This window comes from Bufo bufo, chromosome 5 (genome assembly GCF_905171765.1).
Source record: "Bufo bufo chromosome 5, aBufBuf1.1, whole genome shotgun sequence".
Classification (NCBI taxonomy): Eukaryota; Metazoa; Chordata; class Amphibia; order Anura; family Bufonidae; genus Bufo; species Bufo bufo.
The window spans coordinates 420,104,072-420,123,232 of NC_053393.1; the positions used below are offsets into that span (position 1 = coordinate 420,104,072).

General features: G+C 39.8%; 1 protein-coding gene across 1 annotated transcript in view; it reads left to right on the forward strand.

Annotated features, from left to right (window-relative positions):
• TGFBR2 (transforming growth factor beta receptor 2) overlaps nt 1-19,161 on the forward strand; it is an 89,457-nt gene that overhangs the window by 53,443 nt on the left and 16,853 nt on the right. Inside the window, exons 2-5 of the mRNA XM_040433315.1 lie at nt 4,473-4,629; nt 7,754-7,941; nt 8,743-8,820; nt 12,099-12,267. Of these exons, the coding sequence (XP_040289249.1) occupies nt 4,473-4,629; nt 7,754-7,941; nt 8,743-8,820; nt 12,099-12,267 (592 nt within the window). The remainder of the gene's footprint in view (nt 1-4,472; nt 4,630-7,753; nt 7,942-8,742; nt 8,821-12,098; nt 12,268-19,161) is intronic.

Sequence of the window (19,161 nt, forward strand, 5' to 3'; positions counted from 1 at the left end):
GTGCACTTTAATCTCTCATCACTTGGACAGCAATCCCAATCTGTGCTTCACCTGTATTAACACATGCACACAATTGCATACACATTTGTAGTTAACTCAAAAGAAGTAATAAGGAAATCATTTGTGTTTAAACCTCTGAATGCCTGGGTCAAGATTTTGTGTCCGTCTGGTAACAGAATTTTACTCCAGAAAAGTGCCATAAAATGGCTTCCTGACTTATAACTGCCAAAAAGGAAATGTAACATTTTACCTCCAAAAGACAATATACCAAATAAAAGCCTGAGTGAAGTTTTCAAAAATTCAATTGGACTGCTTTGCTGAACTACGACAAGAAGTTTGATTCTTAACAAATTACTTCATAATGAATTTCATTTCATTGTATGGAGCAGGGACAATGACTGGGATCGCACAGCCACACCAAAAATGATTTGTTACGATGAAGCACCAAGATATTTGCATTCGTGGCGGATCAAATTTTTCCTGAAATTTGGAACAAATTACACTTCGTTAACTTTGATAAGCTCAATGCTTGTCTGTAACTGCAATATTTATCTGTTTCCCTCATTTTTCTTTTCTTTAGTTTGGTCTACTTTACTTTTGCATTATTAGCTCCTTTGTGGTGCTTGTTTATGTGGCTTATCACAGATTTGCAGCTTTATTAAAGAGACGCAGTACAAAGCCCCGTGACCCTCATATCAATCTCAGTCTGATGCAGTAGCGAACAGGAAATGTGACACCAATATCAAATGTCACCAGAGATGTTCCTGTAGCATTCACCTCATTAGTATACAGTTTCAGCATGCTGACATTTAATTCCCTCACATTTATGGTTGGTGAATGTCTGTGCAGATCATCAAACTGTAATATTTAGTGCTTGGTGGAAAATATGTCTTTCTCCAGATTATGTTTAGATTGCCTCATGGAAGTAGTAAATCAGCATTGCTTACGCACCATTTAACTCTCAGTGTGTGCGTTCTAATACCGCTTAAATAGAAATGTGACATTTACAGAGCACAAAATATAAAACGCTAACTGTTTCCAGTCTTCACTGATCACTGTATTGTGAAATAAATCATAGGCCGTATCACCCTATCTTGGTTTTGAAATGAGGAAATTTGAGTTGACTATAAAAAAAATTTAATAGGAAAACGCTAAATGATATTTTTCTCTATATAAAAAGAATGCAAAATGGAACAAATGTGAATATTCTGTTTATTAGATGATTTGTTTCTTTAAAAGATTGTCAAGAAATATATCTCTGAGCATGGACTTTAAGGGGTATTTCAGTTATATACAGTCATCCCCTATACTATGGATAGGAAACAACTATTAAATTGGTGGGGCCTAACACTGGGACTACCACCAATCTAATAGTCATCCCCTATGGATAGGGGATAACCTTATATAACCAGAATTACCCTTTAACTATAGCTGCTTTAGGGCTAGGACCATGAAGGGCTTCACTTTGGTGCAGGAAATGAATTTATTTTATGGGTTAGAAGGGTAGTTATCTTGGCTTGTTAACCCCTTAGTAACCAACCATGTGTGCTTTTACGGCTGTCACTAAGAGGCCTTAGGCTGGGCTTTTTTTCTATTCTGTTTGCGCAGTGGGGAGCGGGGACCCAGCTCTCACCTGAGAGACGCAGCCCTGCTCTAACAGCCCGGAATGGCAGCAGTGGCGATCCCGGCTTTTTAACACTTTACATTCTGCGGGCAATGTCGCCCGCCGCATGTAAAGTGCTGACAGAGGGAGCCGACTCTCTCTGTCTCCCATCGGCACCCCGCAAATGCGATTGAGGGGTGCCTATGTGTGTGAAGGCTGGCAGGGGTCTGATGTAGGCCCCAGACCAGCCTTCAGTAATTTCCAACAGGCTGCGCCTCTCTGGCACGGCCTGCTGGTCAGTGTCAGAATAGCATTGCCATTAAAATGCAATGCACTATAGGGATAGTGCATATGATTTTAAAAGCAATCAAAATGCTGTCTTTTATAGTCACTTTGTGGTAGAGTGGTAAAGTAAAAAAAATCATTTACTCAATAAAAAAATCCCATTAAAAAATTATGCTTTTTTTTTTCATTGAAAATACGCATTTCAATGAAAGAAATTGGAAAAAAAATATCTTCCCCATATGTTTTGTATTGCCGCATTCGTAATGACCCGGACTACATAAATATCATGTAAATTATCCCCTACGGTGAACTTCGTAAAAAACTAAAAATAAAAAAAAGACATAATTGCTAATTTATTCTTAGTTGCCACCGAAAAAACATAATAACAAGCGATCAAAAAGCTCCATTTACTATAAAATGATACCAATAAAAAATACAAGTTGTCCCACAAAAATCAAGCTCTCACACAACTCCATAGAAATAAAAATAAAAAAAGTTATGGGTTTTAGGAAGTGGCAATGCAAAAACTATTTTTTTTCTTTTAATAAAAGGGGTTTTATTGCATAAAAGTAGTAAAATATAAAAAAAACTACAATTTTTTTTGCTTTATAAGACGCACCCGATGATAAGACGCATCCCAGATTTTAGAGTAGGAAAATAATTTTAAAAAAAATTTCATCAGACCTCATATCAGCCCACTCAGACCCTTATCAGACCTCAGATTAGCCCATCAGACCCCCATTAGACCTCAGATTAGCCCATCAGACCGCAGATTAGCCCATCAGACCCCAGATTAGTTTATCAGTACCCCCAATCAGACCTCAGATTAGCCCATCAGTACCCCCAATCAGACCTCAGATTAGCCCATCAGTACCCCAAGACCTCAGATTAGCCCATCAGTACCCCAAGACCTCAGATTAGCCCATCAGACCCCCATCAGACCTCAGATTAGCCCATCAGACCCCAGATTAGCCTATCAGTACCCAAAATAAGACCTCAGATCAGCCCATCAGTACCCCAAGACCTCAGATCAGCCCATCAGTACCCCCAGACCTCAGATCAGCCCATCATTACCCCAGACCTCAGAATAGCCCATCAATACCCCCAGACCTCAGAATAGCCCATCAGTACCCCCATCAGACTAAAATAAAAAAATCATCTTACCTGTCCTGCGCTGCGGCTCCTCTTCAGCTGTTGTGCTCCCATCTTCCCGGCCTGCGCTGCACTGTCACATGACTGCGTGCAGCGTCAGGTCATAGTGCGCCATGTCCTGATACTGTACGGGGTCAGGACAGTGCAGCACAGGCTGGGAAGATGGGAGCGCGACAGCTGAAAAAGAGCCGCGGCGCAGACCAGGAAGGGTAAGTATTACCTGCGCTTGCGGCGCTTCGCTCCCCGCTCCTAATACATACTAGTGAGCACTTCCATAATCCACCTTTTTTTGGGGAAAAGGGCGTCTTATAAAGCGAAAAATACGGTTTATGTATTTTGGTATCACTGTAATCGTACGGACCCAGAAAATAAAGATATTATGTTATTTATACCGAAAAATGAACGACATAAAAATGTATAAACTAAAAACGCAGTGGCAGAATTGCTGTTTTTCCCATCTCCCTCCCAAAAAGAGTTAATAAAAGTTAATCAGAAAGTTATGTGTACTCCAAAATGGCACCATTAAAAACTACAACTTGTCCCACAAAAAAACAAGCCCTCATAAAGCTATATAGATGGAAAAATAAAAAGGTTATAGATCTTGGAACACGACGATGAAAAAAGGAAGAAAAACGCTTGAACAGTAAGGCCCAAAACAGGCTGGTCACTAAGGAGTTAACATGTTCACACGTGTTGGATCCGACAAGTAAGATCGGACTGGAGGCGTACCCTTGAGGGGGAGGCTGACATGACAGAGGTTTGTTTAAGCGAGGCAGGATTGGCGGTTTTAAAGTAAAGGGGCAGATAAGCTTAGCTGGGAGCGTGCATGTGAGTGGGATGTGGATTCCTATTCCATTTAATGCAGATTTGTGGGCAGAACATAACACAGCTAGTCGTATGGTATCCAGGATTTTACTCGCCAGGGACAAAAATTATATTCTTCACACTAGTGTTGTATCTAAATATCTCAGAGTGGCTTGTGAGCAACCTTTCTCCCAGCATCTGGAACACATGCCCCTCTAGTCCTTCCCTAGCTATACCCTTGGTTATGCTGTTAGTTGCCTTAAGGTAGATTTGGAGGGATTCTTGATTTTTCTACTGGGATTGTAGTTGCACCTCTAAGTGGGAGCATTACAGATGTTTAACTTTTTAATACTACTTATATACCCACAGATGACCCCACTGACGAACTATATTAATAATATATTAAATTACCGGTAGTTGTACTGGTATTGGGTGGAGATAAAACCTCTAATATTCACTAAAACCTTATTCAATCACCAGCTATCTCCCTAAGAGCCACCACATTTCTACATCTTTGTTTTCTGTTACTGGGTGAAATACAGAGCAAATATTTTAGAGTTGGAAGTCACAGATTACGAAATTAAAAAGAGTATTAAATGTTTTTCTCCTGTTTTATTTTTTTGTATAGACGATGTCAGCTTCATGTTGAACCAGCCTACAAATACACTCTGTGCATTTTGTGATGTTCAAAATGCAACATGCAAAGAAAGCAAAGGGAAATGCAAAACTAGCTGCGACAAACATGCTTATTGTGAAGATGCTGAAGAGGTTTGTGTGACCTTATGGTAAGTATTCACTTTTTAACATAAAACATTTGTTTTTTTTCTTTACCTGCTCTTATGCCATTGGAAGATTAGGGTTAATGCACACACAATACTATAGGGTGAAAAACAAACTGCGGGGGTCATTTATTAATCTGAAATATGGCAAAATTGTGACTTTTCCCCTCTCATGCCAAGTCTAAAATTGTGGGCGGGGAAGGGGACTGGCCAGAAGACCCGTCTCATTCATAATTTTATAGGCCTGTTTTACGGTGTAGAAAATGGTCTAAATGTAACTCAGCAAGGAACCTGTCTTACATTTAGACTGGCACTGAATGCGCCAAATTTATGGAGAAGCTTGTGCCTCTTCATAACTTCGGTGGATCCTCCGCCAGCTATGGGGCATTATAAGGATTCGCTACAAAGCCGAATTTTGGAAAGCACCGAATTTTGCGAGTTTGGATTCCCCGACCCGAACCCGGAATTCCAGGTTCGGGCAATTTATTAATTACTTTATTATTTTCCGTTATAACATGGTTATATCGGAAAATAACGTAATGCAAAAGAGACACCTTTAGAGGCATTCTATTTTGCATTCTGAGAAAAATGAAGAAAGGATCCCGGAGACAAATAGATTCCTCTTTCAGCTCTTCTTTTTTATTTTGAACAGTAGACAGACATAACCATCGTATACACGGCAGGATGACGCGTTTCGGGTGAGTACCCTTAGTCGTAACAAATTGCTAAATGTGGCCCCTCAATATATAGGAGTAGAAATCACCCCTCCTCGAGTGGGAGGAACTGATTTCAAGCAACATCCGTTGCACCACACCTAGACACACTTTTTTTCAATTTGTATCAATCAGTTTGTGATTGTTAGAACACTTGTGCAGACCTTCCTCTAGCATCTCAGGTTCACATTAACCCATGGTTGCATTCAGTACAAGTCGCACAGTGTGAATACTTCATTATATAGAAAACATAAAATATATATAATTAAGAAGTGCTTACCTATTCTGTTTGATGATACCATTCTTCATGAAGCACTTAGGTCAGGTTGCAGAGTTGTATCTAGAAGAGCTCCTACCCTGTCCAGCTCGCTGTCCCCATCTCTTTACGCTGCCAGCGGCAGTGGGCCACAATCTAAGCCTAGTTGGCTTTTGTTTAAGGGATTTACGAAATGTGGTAGTGCTCGTTGCAGGACCTGCGCATATGTCCTGCTTACCAAAACATTTGACAGTGCTGACCATATGCATAATTTTCCTATCCACATGTACATTAATTGTAACACAGAAGGTGTCATCTATGTTGTCCGATGCACCAAATGCGACCTTATGCATGTGGGCAGCACTGTCCGTAAATTTAAAAACAGAGTACTGGAACATCTCAACTACATCAGTAACCCAAATATTCTTAACATTTCCAACGTGGCCAAACATTTTATACATGTTCATGGCCGCCAAGTTTCATCTTTTCAGGCGTTTGCCATTCAACGAGTATTGGCTCCTAAAAGAGGTGGAGATTATCGCAAGAAAATCCTTTTACGTGAGGCCTACTGGATCTTTAGGTTGGGTACTAGAGTTCCAGGGGGTCTCAACCTCAAGAAAGAACTCATTTATATATATCAATAAGGTGCTGGGTGTACATAGCAGAATACTTTATGACATGTGTTACTACCCGGCATTTTATGTAAGCTATACTTATATTTAGGCTGACATATGCCGTTTGATGTTCTTCTCACTGGATTTAGGGATATTAATATGATTTATACCATCATAATTATGGCATATTTATGTGATGTCTTATATCTATGGGAGGATTTGCACATCTCTGCACGTCACCGGCTCTATAAGCACCGATATAATACAGCGCTTCCATCTTTCATTTATTGATTTGTTTCAAATATTAATTTTCCAGCGATCATGTGCAGGATTGAAACAATTTTGTGACATGTCTCATCTATCATAATGTTGTTCTGGAATTTCCTGTCTGATACTGAGTGTGGGCAATTTCTTATTTCACTGATGTGTAATAATATATATACATAATAATATATATTTGTATATGTGTATTTTTTATACATCCAAACAAATTTGCTCTGTGAATGCCACTATCAGGAAAAAATCTAAATATGTTATATACCAAAAGCCATTGTATCTGTACCTTGTTTTTTTTATGTCAATGTTAGTACTTAAATCTTTTATATATATTTTATGTTTTCTATATAATGAAGTATTCACACTGTGCGACTTGTACTGAATGCAACCATGGGTTAATGTGAACCTGAGATGCTAGAGGAAGGTCTGCACAAGTGTTCTAACAATCACAAACTGATTGATACAAATTGAAAAAAAGTGTGTCTAGGTGTGGTGCAACGGATGTTGCTTGAAATCAGTTCCTCCCACTCGAGGAGGGGTGATTTCTACTCCTATATATTGAGGGGCCACATTTAGCAATTTGTTACGACTAAGGGTACTCACCCGAAACGCGTCATCCTGCCGTGTATACGATGGTTATGTCTGTCTACTGTTCAAAATAAAAAAGAAGAGCTGAAAGAGGAATCTATTTGTCTCCGGGATCCTTTCTTCATTTTTCTCTGCCTGTTACGGGAACACTCCCCCAGGGCCCTGGAGCCGGGACTATACACAAACCAGATAGGTGAGCTGGATTTTCTCCGTTTTCTTTCTTATTTTGCATTCTGTCTTAATAGAAGTCTATGGGAGCATTACGGATCCGTAATGCTCCCATAGATTTGTATTATGACGGAATGCAAAATGGAATGCCTCTAAAGGTGTCCCTTTCTCATTCTGTCTTAAGTATTATGTTATTTTCCAATATAACCATGTTATAACGGAAGATAATAAAGTGAAGTTCAGTTCCCCATTGACTTCAATGTGGTTCAGGTTCAAGTTGACCTGAAGTTCGACCAAACCCAGCGAACCTGAACTTCCACGGGTTCGCTTATCCTAACTTTTAATGAATGCTTATGGAAAAAAAAAACTAACCAAATATTATTGGTGCAGAGCTGGGCTCCTCTAGCCACTACCTAGTTCCTCTCGTTTCTCTAGTCATTACCTGGGATGGACCAGTGTTGTACTATTGTCATATCTGTAATGTATTTTATATATATATATATTTTTTTTTTAAGGAGAAGGAATGGTTTCCATGTAACTGAGGAAACACTATGTCACAATCCCCAGTTCCTGCTATATGGACACAAATTAAATGATTTCAACTCCTCAACATGTCACATGAAAAGGACGGCTCATGAACAAACTCTGTTTATATGCGCCTGTAATGAAGATCTTTGTAACCAAGAGTTTACATTTGATAAAAGTAAGTTGTTGTTTTTTTGTTTGTTTTTTATGGGAATAAACAATTAAGATCTTAAAAGTTGTTGTCCAAGTTTTTAAAAAAGTGTCTGCTTTTTCCAAAAATAGCACCAGTCCTGTCCATTAGGTGTGTATGGTACTACAGTATATACCCGTAGCAGTGAATGGGACACTGCTGCAATGCCAGACAAAGACCATGAACAAAACAGGCACTGTTGCTCAAAGGAGAATTATTTTTTTTTATATCATAAACAAATCATTTAAGGTTGTATTCCATTTGTAAAGAAAAATGGACCCCTACCATGACTCAGTTTCTTGATACAAATTACATTTTAGTTCTAAACCTTTGCATTTAGTTGCTTTTAGTTATTTCTTTGTTGCATGACATCATTGTGTGGACCATACAGTTTCCTTGAACCTTGTGCCATGTTTGAAACAGCACCTTCTCTAGAACCTCCCAGGCTGGTCTTGCCTTCAGCCCAACATGGTATCTTAAATAAGTTATCTAACACATGAATAACTGACCATTGGAGAACACAGTACAACATGAATAAGGTCCTAAATAAATCATTGCAGAAAACAATAATGCCTACTGTAAATATAGACCAATAAAAACTAAATTGCTTAGATTTTGGTGCCGTAACTAGTGTCATTAAATAACTGAAAATACAGATACCTCAGAAGTACAATTGTAACATAGTAACATAGTACATAAGGCCGAAAAAAGACATCTGTCCATCCAGTTCGGCCTGTTATCCTGCAAGTTGTGTGTGTAATCACTTCAGCAATGTTTTTTTTATTTCAGAAGATCATCAGAAAGACACACCAAGCCATAAAAGAAGACCACATAAAGTGCCTCGACAGAAATCCATGCCACCTGAAAGTAATTAATCACAATTTTCTATAAATGTAAAATTACAAGTAGTTTAGCTTACAGGGAATGTGACATACACCCAGTGCTAGTAATATTTGTCTATAGGACAGCTTCACAATTTTGTGATAGTTGTAGGTAATTTTTGTAATTTTTGTATTTTTAAAAACATCTTGGGAGGGGGGGGGAAGTTACATTGTAAACACTATTCAGTCCTGTATGGTATGTATATTCATTACAGCAAGATGTTTGTGCTTTATGGTAGCTGAAATGAATGAAAAACTACAATTTATAGATTATTACAAGAAGTAATGGACTTGTGTCTAACCCCCCGAGACAGGGAGTGACAGGAACAGGATTGAACGAGAGTTTCTTGGGCCCATCAGAGGAAATTATTCTCAGGGCCCAAACTGCATATCATCAATAAAGTCTAATAGGTTTTGATTCACAGAAATACTGTAGACCCTAGTGGCAAGTTATTGGCTTCAAATGCAGCTGCAATTTTTTTTTTTCTCCCATACCTTTGCGGCCAACTATGGTATCAGAACCTGGGCCCACCAGAGGATCCTCTGGGACTCTGGGGGACTAGTCCAATGCTTGACAGGGAAAATGTGTACCAAGACTTATCTGTGAGTATAGTGTTGCTTTTCTCCCATATTTAGTCTTGCAGCAGCATAACACATCTGTCATTAAAGGGCTTATCCCATCTTAGACAATGGGGGCATATCGCTAGGATATGCCCCCATTGTCGGATAGATGCGGGTCCCACCTCTGGGACCCGCACCTACAAGGAGAACGGAGCGGTGAAAATTGTTGAGGGCACACTGCGCATGCGCAGTCACCCTCCATTTGTTTCTATGGAGCCGTCGAGAATAGCTGAGCACTGTTTCAGCTATTTCAGTCGGCCCCATAGAAATGAATGGGAGCGTTGTCCGCGCATGTGCGGTGCACTCCCATTCACTTCAATAGGAGAGGCGGGGAGCTGCGCCTGGTGGTGGACAGACCCCGGGAAACCTGAGGTCCTCCAGCCACAACTGTCCCTGACTCTGTTCTCCTTGTAGGTCCGGGTCCCAGAGATGGGACTCACACCTATCAGACAATGGGGGCATATCCTAGCGATATTCCACCTATTGTCTAAGATGGGATAACCCCTTTAAGTCCCTTGCCTTCTAATGATACTAAGACAACTCTGTGGCAGTCTACACAGCAAAGAAGACAAGTGAGGTGAAGAAAGTGCTACCTTATTGTGTGTGCTCTAGAAGCCAGTCTCAAAACCTACACATGAGTGCGGTTGAACACACATAAGATCTGCACCATATCCATACCAAAATCCTCAATTTCTAATTTGGTGCGGATTAGATGCCATTTTGACACATATCTCACCCTTCAATGGAAAAGAGTGAAATCCGCAGCTATAACCCCAATCATAATTGACATTTGGAAATCCGCACGGCAGGTCAATTTCCAGGTCAAATATCTGCAAAATGCACATGAGATTTGTGTAATTTCCTACACTTTTCTGGCACTGTACTACACTGTGGTTTTTCTGCGCAGGAATCCATGCCGAAAAACACACGTATTCCGAAACATGTGGAGGTGGCCACAAAGTGGTTGTGCAGCAATTTATATTGATGACTTCAAACAGCTGTTCAGTGGGGGTGCTGGTTGTTGGTCCCCCGCCGATCAGATATTTGATGAGGAGGCAGCGCTCCATGCGAGTGCTAATCCCTGGTCTTTACGCTACTCGTTGTCTCCTGTGTGCAAGCATATTATAAACCAGAGCTTAGTACTTTATAACATATTTCTAATATAATCTTAATATCGCTTGTACATTGGTATTCATTTTCTACGAACAAAGGGCATTTTTACAGAGATTGTCTAAATGATAAAAAAAAGATACAAAATTAGTGACCTCTGTTCATAACCGGTTTTCCGTGTTTACTTTTCTAGTTCAGTCAGACCTGTCACATTTGTTTATCACATATAGTTTAGTAGTTTCAATAGGATGGATATAATGCTTTATTTTCCATGTGGTGGCAAATTCAGGAATTTAATACTTGCTGCCAAGTTGCTACACCCTGTGATTCGTTTGACTTTGTTCAACCTTTTTCATTTTGTAAAATAAATTGCCCAAAGCGGACATCCGCTGTATGTTGTGTATGACCATTAAATATTACCATATAAAGTCTTTTGGGGATGCTGGAAGGAGCTTCACTATTTTTTAGTGTTGGGCGCGAATATTCGGATCACGATTTTTTAATCGCAAATATCGCCACTTCGAGAATTCACTGAGATTTGGAATATAGTGCTATATATTCGTATTCGCAAATATTCTAGATTTTTTTTTTTCATCAGTAACCTCCCTTCTTGCTTGTGGGCCAATGAGAAGGCTGCAATGTCTTTGTCTGAGCTTAGCAACATCCCTAGCAACCAATAGGAAAGTTGCCTACCCCTTACTATATAAGAACCTCCCCAACAGCCATTTTCGGTAGTTTTATGGAGTTCTGAGAGAGACAGCAGTGTAATTGATGTGCTCTGTGCTTTACTGTTTAATTATATTAGATAGATAGTTAGATAGCTTTTATATATAATACAGATAGTTAGTGGGAGATAGTCAGTGTAGGTTATATCCTGATATAGTGTAGCTGATAGGTTCCAGTGCAGGGTGTTAGGTAGTGTGATAGGTTCTGCTGTCTATACATACATGCTACAGACCTAGTGCTGTGATGTCACAAGTTTACAACAATACTTAATGCACCAATCAGTAATATTTAGTCAGACCTGCTAAAATGTAAAGTTGCACGTATTGTGCAAAAATATGTGCATCATTAATTGCCGATTTGCGCAATCACAAATATATTAGAGCACTCTATCTGCATATAAAGCTATTGTGATGTTCTTCCGTGCCAACCAATTTCTCCAGTCTCAGGAAACTTCTAGCAGCTTGAAAAATGTAGCAACAGTGACCCACGCCTGTATTGCGCGCACGATACACGCATATTTCATTGCCGATTTTTGCAATCAAGAAAATAATCGCACATTCTCGAATTTGCGAATATATGACGAATATTCGCCAAAATATTTGCGAAATATCGCAAATTCGAATATTGCCCCTGCCGCTCATCACTACTGTTTTTGACATGGCTAGAAATCAGACACAGTTGAGCTTCCACTCTCAAAAAGTGCTGATTGTTTCTAATTGCTTTGGGCAATTTAGTTGCTGCCTGCTGTATTTTGATGTTTGTATGTACTGTATATGTACCCATAACATGACTTTTTTTATTTTCTAGATGCCACCAGTGCTTTTAGTAAGGTCGCAGATGGTGAGATATGGCGTCAACTATGCAAATTTTGTGACAATAGGACTTCCGAATGTATGTTTAAAGAACCAAATTGTGAAAGCAGTTGTAATATAACTTCAATATGTCCAGCAGAAGGTCAAGTATGCGTGTCAATATGGTAAGGCTGCACCTATTTTCCATCAATTATTCCTATTATCCTAGTGCTGAGGTCACCAACCTCCAGCATTCCAGCTGTTGTGAAACTTCAACTCCATTCACTTACATGGGAGTTCCCAGAAAAGCAGAACAAGTGCGCATGCTGGGAGTTGTATTTTTACAATGGCTGGAGTGCCGACCCCTGTCCTAGTGTATTTCACTTAATCAGTATCTAGCATACCAAATATATTCAGTTTGAAGAAATCTGATTTTGGGTGCTGCCTCACTATGGAGGGAATTTATCATGAGGGGAATATTTGAAGTCAGTTTTTCTTGAGTTTGTGTTGGACTACTTTATGCCACCTTTATCACAAGTCACTCACAGGCTGTTGGATAAATTTGTCTTATCCTTAAAGACCATGTACAGCTTGGGAGGTAATTTTTTTTATGATTGCACATTGCTAATTTTTGGCTAAAAATCTTTTTTTCAATTGCACTTTATTAAAAATATTGAACTGTTCTGTCACAAATGGTTAATATATATATATATTTTTTTTATAGCTGTGTGACTGGTACTTTCACTTTGTGCTGGTCATCTAACTTCATCAAACATTATCTCTAAACTTTATCTCTAAACTACTGAGAGGTCGTAAACACTTATTAAAGCTACATTCTTATCAGTAAGAGCATGTCATCTCTGTACAGAAAAAAGAAATTCATATTTTTAATAAAGACCAATTTAAAAAATTATATATTAACTCAAAATGAGTACAGTTCAATACTACTACTACTACTACTACTACTACTACTACTACTACTAATAATAATAATTGTCCCCAAAGGTGTACCTAGCCTTTAAACCTAACAATTGTTAGGTTTAACAACCTGCAACTTGTTGGCAACTTAATAAAGTCTCAATGATAAATGTGTGGAGTGAAACTCATAAACATAGCTAACCACACCCACTTTCCCACTCCTATTTCAAAACTGGAGTGAGTGGTGTAAAAATTGAAAAAGTATTATTATTATTTTTTTGTGTAAGTAAGCTCAAAAAGTTGCTGAATTAATTTGTCACAAATCGCTATAAATCAGGCATACCCAGGCCACTCTGCCACATGGAGCGGCCATGCTGTGGGTGGGTTGAAGCCATGCTGCAGTGACCAATTATCCCGCACCTGCCTGTAATTTAATATTGACACACGCACTGTATAGTCGGTCTTAATTGTTAATGGCCGCGTGGCACTTTTAATGTACTTTTAAAAAGTGGCTGCTGCTGGTATGGGCTTTGGCTAGTTGGGTGAGGGCACAATATGCAAATTATAGCTGGTCTGGCCAATTTCCTGCAGGTTAATTGACAGTAAGCAAAGAATATTAATCAGCTCGGGCATACCCACTTCTCCCACCCCAGCACTCTCCTGCCCTACAGGTGGGATCCCTTCTTCTGCCATTTGCTTTTGCTCCTCTTCCACATCATCTAATATTGATGAGAATATGTCATCAGGAACAACCAGCTCCTCCTCTCTCTGCATCTTGCTGACTTTTCTAGGACACAGAGAACAAGAAAGATGATTAGGAAGAAGTAAAGCAGAGTAAAGATGAGGATGGTCATCATTAAGACCTAAGGGGTGCGGACTGAATGGTAATCATTGGCATGTTGGCAGTAGAATAATTAAGGCTTCCAGCTTATTGGTATTAAATTACATATCTTAGTTTATGACTAATTTAGGAATAAGTAAATGTAGCAATAAATACATAAAACAGACACAGCAGAAGTCTCCCTGCACTCTCCCTCTTCAATATTCTTCAATTAATTATTAGATAGGGAGAGTGCAGGGACGGTGCAGGGAGATCGTAGGTAAAATTTTTGGAGACTGTAGGGAGAGCATAGTGAAACAGCAGGGACACTGCAGGTTGAGGATAATCGCTGTGTGCATCTTGTTGAACTGCTGCCACATTCATAGTTAATCAGTTAGTTTATACATAGAATTACTATGCCAGAGTATTAAAGGGTGGTCTAATATATCACTGTGTGCATCTTGTTCAACTGCTGCCACATATTTAGTTAATCCGTTACTTTACTGATACAGTTACTGTACACTATGGCAACAGACACTTGCCTGGGTCCTCTAAAGGAACGGACAGTGGCAAAAATGTTGCTGTATCTGGCAAAACTAGCAGCAGAAGAAGGATGGTTGGCCAAGTTGCTGGTACTATAGTCCCTCCCTTTTCATGTACAGTAGTTGACTCTGCACATTTCAGAGAACTGATGGCTTATGCCCACCCAAGGTGAAGAGTCCCGGGCCGACATTACTTTTCCAAAAAAGCTGTCCCAGCCCTGCACACATATGTTGAGCAGAAGGTGGGCCAGTCCTTGGGCCTCTCTGTGCCTGCTATATTTCACGCCATCACTGATGTATGGAGTTATAACTATAGTCAAGGACAATATATATATTTCACAACGCACTAGGTAAATGTAGTTCTGGACCAGGTACACCAGCCACTTGATGATGGAAATGCCTACTCTGCATTGTAATTGTGGGATTTCTACACCACTGTCCTCCTCTATCTCCTTATCCTCGACCTTGTCCTCACCCTCCACACAGTAGGCACAGTTCACAGCGTTCCTCCAGCATATTACCTATGCAAAGCTATGCATTGTCACATGGTTCTGCACCTGTTCAGCCTTGGTGAACAGAGCCACACTGGGGAGGATCTGCTCTGGATCATCAAACCATGGTTACTGATAACAGGAAGAATATTTTGTCTGCGCTGCATCAGAGAGGGCTGACCCATGCACCCTGCATTCAGCACGTCTTCAATATCATTGTCACCTGGTTCTTCTAGTCTCCCACTAAACTTCAAGAGCTGTTAAAAATGTCCAAGAAACTGTGCATGCACTTCAGCCGCTCTTACCGTGCAAAACATGCACTCCTTGAGCTGCAAAGGCAAAATGCTATTCCCCAACATGGCCTGAAGTCTACTCCATGGTGTAACTTCCACGTTAGCCAGTGGCAGTTTATAGGTGATACCTGCCGTTTGCTCAGGCCCTTTGAGGATGCCACTTTACAGTATTTGTCAGTTGGCAGAACTACGGGATAAATTATGTCATTCCACTCCTTCAAGTCCTAGAAGGGATGCTGACAAATCTGATTGGCGAAGGGAAAAAATACATTGCATCTACATCGCATGGCCACCTGAGCCGTGATGAGTTTGAACTGGAAGAGAAGGAGGATGACATAAACGTCCAGAAATTTTATATACAACTAGATGTTTTATCTGCCCAAGCAAGAGGAGAGGAGCAGTATGCAGTGGAGATGGAAGAAAGGAGGCCCCCCCAAGTCTCTTGTGGAAATAGCCAGATGCATGCTGTCACATTTTTGTAGTGACAGCAGCATTTGTCAGAGGGATGACTACTGGATATACAAATTGCAAGACCATCGTTACTGGTCAAAAATGGGGGCATAAAATGGACTACTATAGAGACATGCAGTGTAGTCAGTTAGTTGCCGCCTACGAACGCCATTGCCCGTCCCCAGGAAGGTCTCATGGGGGAGACCCTCTGTGCTCACGGTCCACTACAATGATCTGGGGGGGGGGGCAAGACCAGCACCAGCTCCATATACATCATCTTCAATCTGGAGTCTACGATGAGCAGTTTTATTCAGCTGCCTACTGAAGAAATCACCAAGCAGCAGCAGTAAATGCAGCACAACATCAACCAGCAGATGATGGAATACTTCGACTACACCCTTGATGCAAAATCCGTGGACTACTAGGCAGCCACACTTGAATTGTGGCCGCTAGAAATGAGTAAAGATTTGAAAAATTAGATTCAGCCAATTTGTCAAACTTCGGCAATAAATTTGATTACTCATGAATTAATTAGTCACGAATCGTGATAAATCAGGTATACCCAGTCCACTCTGCCTAATCATATTCATCCCACTTGGTGGCCTAATCTCAGTGTGAAAGCTTGAATGTTAAACTGCAGGGAGATTGCAAGGAGAGTCTATCACTGTGTGCATTACATTTTAGTGCACCTACATTCATAGTTAATCCCTTCTGTAGGTACTGTGCCGTCAGTATTACAGGTGTAAATTATCGTCATCTACATCACTGTGCAGTGCACCAAGATTAATATTTAATCCCTTCTGTTAAACAAAAAGAAAAGCATACAGCACCCTTCAGTAAAGCCAAAAAAACCATTTCACTTGCTCCAAATTTAAAAAAAAACTAAGTGCCACTTCATAAATTTGGTGCAGGAACACAAACCAATGAATTACCTGAAATTGACACTAAAAACAATGCAAATGAAAATTTTGCACCATCCCCACTTAGGATGAACTGGTTCTACCAATTTAGAATTTAGTCCGAACTTCTCAAAAAGTTCAGATTCAGACAAACCCGAATCTCTTGCAATAGATAAAGAGCCTAGTACACAAACGTGTGTTGCTGTCTGTTACTGTTTATCTAGTTGCTATGCAGAAGCATGTAGATATAATTACAGCACCTGTTGTCTCACTTCAATGGGACAGCTCCTTCCTTTTCATCTAAGAATACATAATCAGTATAGCAAAGACAGACAACATCTTCAGCAACTTTATTTCACTATTTTGGATCAACTTCACACAGAGATGCCAAAGTAACCTTCAAATGAAAGTACGATAAAGAAGTACAGCGTTCCCACAAAGCTTACACCTCACAATGAAACATGCAAACTAGTTCTCTTTCTAGAAGGACAGGAGAACCAGCATGTCTCAAGAGGAACTTATCTTACTTGGTTGACTTGCCTTGTGGGGTTCTCTTTGGTATGCTCTTTATCATTAGGGAGACCAAAGAATAAGTATAAGTATTGTACATCAGGGAATATTACTCTTGGTTTCTAGGAAGAGTAAATGCAAATCACATATCTTAGTCGGCTGGCATGAGAAAACATTAGCATTCTATTCTGTTTTGGAAGAAAAGCTATTTTGAATATCTTTCCTACAAAGCCAAAGATAGACAAATTAGCTTGCCTGACAAAAAAAAGAAAAAAAGAAAAGAGGGGATATCCTATTTAATACCATAGGAATTAAGAAATGTGATTTGCTATTTACTCCTCCTAGAATCCAAGAGTAGTGTCGCCTGGCGTACAAAATGCATATTTTTTTTTTGTCTCTCTAATGATAATGAGCACCCCAAAGAGAACCCCACAAGGAAAGTCAACCAAGTAAGTTAAGTTTATCTGCAGGAATTCTGGTTCTCTTGTCCTTCTAGATAGTGAACTAAATTGCATGTTAAATTGAGAGTTGTATAGGTTTTGTGTGATGTTGTAATTCTCTTGTCTCAATTTCAGTGGCATGTTACTTTGGAGGTCTCTCTGGTTCATCTGATGTTGATCCAAAAAAGGGAAATAAAATTGCTGAAAGTGTTGTCTGTTTCTGTTATACAGACAATGTATTATCCGGTTAATAGGAAGGAGTTCTAATTGTACCTACTTGCTGCTGCACAGCAAACAGTAAGGAGAACATAGCAGCAATATGAGCGCTACATTATTTTCACACTTCAGGTTAGTAGAGCCTTTCAAACATGTATAGTAAGCAACCATGTAATTAGAAAAACTAAAAAACAATTGCTAAGCCAGCCTCACATTTGAAAGTAGTTCTTTCTGGACAAAAGCCCTTTATCAGAGAAAAGCAGATGAGAAAATTTCTAGTTGCAATTGCAAGGCCTTAAGTAGCACCTCTGGGTGGGTATTATTTCTATTATGGAGACCAGTTGGTATACGTGACAACTATTGTAGGTTAGACAACGCTCCTTGGGGTTTCTGGGTAAAATATATGCAAATTATCAATGAATAGCAATGAATAGCAACATTTTTAAAAGAAAAATGCCTCTTTTTTATGTATGTTGTGAATCATTGGCAGCATCCAGTATTAAAGAAATTCTCTGGGCAGTACTGATTCTGTTTTATACCTGGGCCTGAAATTATCTTTGTTGTTCTGTGATTCCCCGTGTCATGCTCTTCCCTCTATGGTGTATGTTCATATGTGTTTTGAACTCCTGCAGTCTGTTCCCGCAGAGGAACAGACTGCCAGAGATCACCTTATCTGGCATAACTGGAGACCACCATGCACCACTTGATCCCCATTACCTATAATGTGATCCAACTGTCATACGGCTGGTTTCCAGCATAAAATCATTTTTCCAAGACCCATCCTTTGAAGATAATGACAAACATGTGCAATGCGCTTTTCTCACAGGAACTCAAAGTGCAGGGATAGTTGTGTGGCTGGAGCAACTCCCTGGTAAGTCCCAAGTTCCAACACACAACAGGGTCTATTTTGTAGGGTATCAGTTTGTCTATTTATATATTTTTGGAGTGTGATAAAAAACCAGAGTACCCGGAGGAAACTCACTGTGGTGTCTCACATGGTATTTCACATGGTGAGGTAATTGAGGGCGTATATGTGTCTCTCAGGTTACTAACATATGCTGAGGAAAGCTATTTACTGTGAGGAACAGAAGTATTTGAACACCCTGCAATTTTTCAAGTTCTCCCTCTTAGAAATCATGGAGGGGTCTGAAATTCACATTGTAGGTGCATTCCCACTCTGAGAGACAGAATAAAAAAAATAAAAATTCTGGAAATTACATTGTATTATTTTTTAAGAATTTATTTGTCTTGCACTGCTGAACATAAGTATTTGAATACCTGAGAAACAGCAAGAATTCTGGCTCTCAAATACCTGTTAATGTGCCTTTAAAAAGTCCACCTCTACTCTACTCATTAATCTAACTTAGTAGCACCTGTCTAAGCTCTTTAAAGGCACCTGTCAACCCCACAGTCAGTCAGACGCCAACTACTACAATGGGCAAGAGCTGTCAAAAGACACCAGAGACAAAATTGTGGACCTGTACAAGGCTGGAAAGGGCT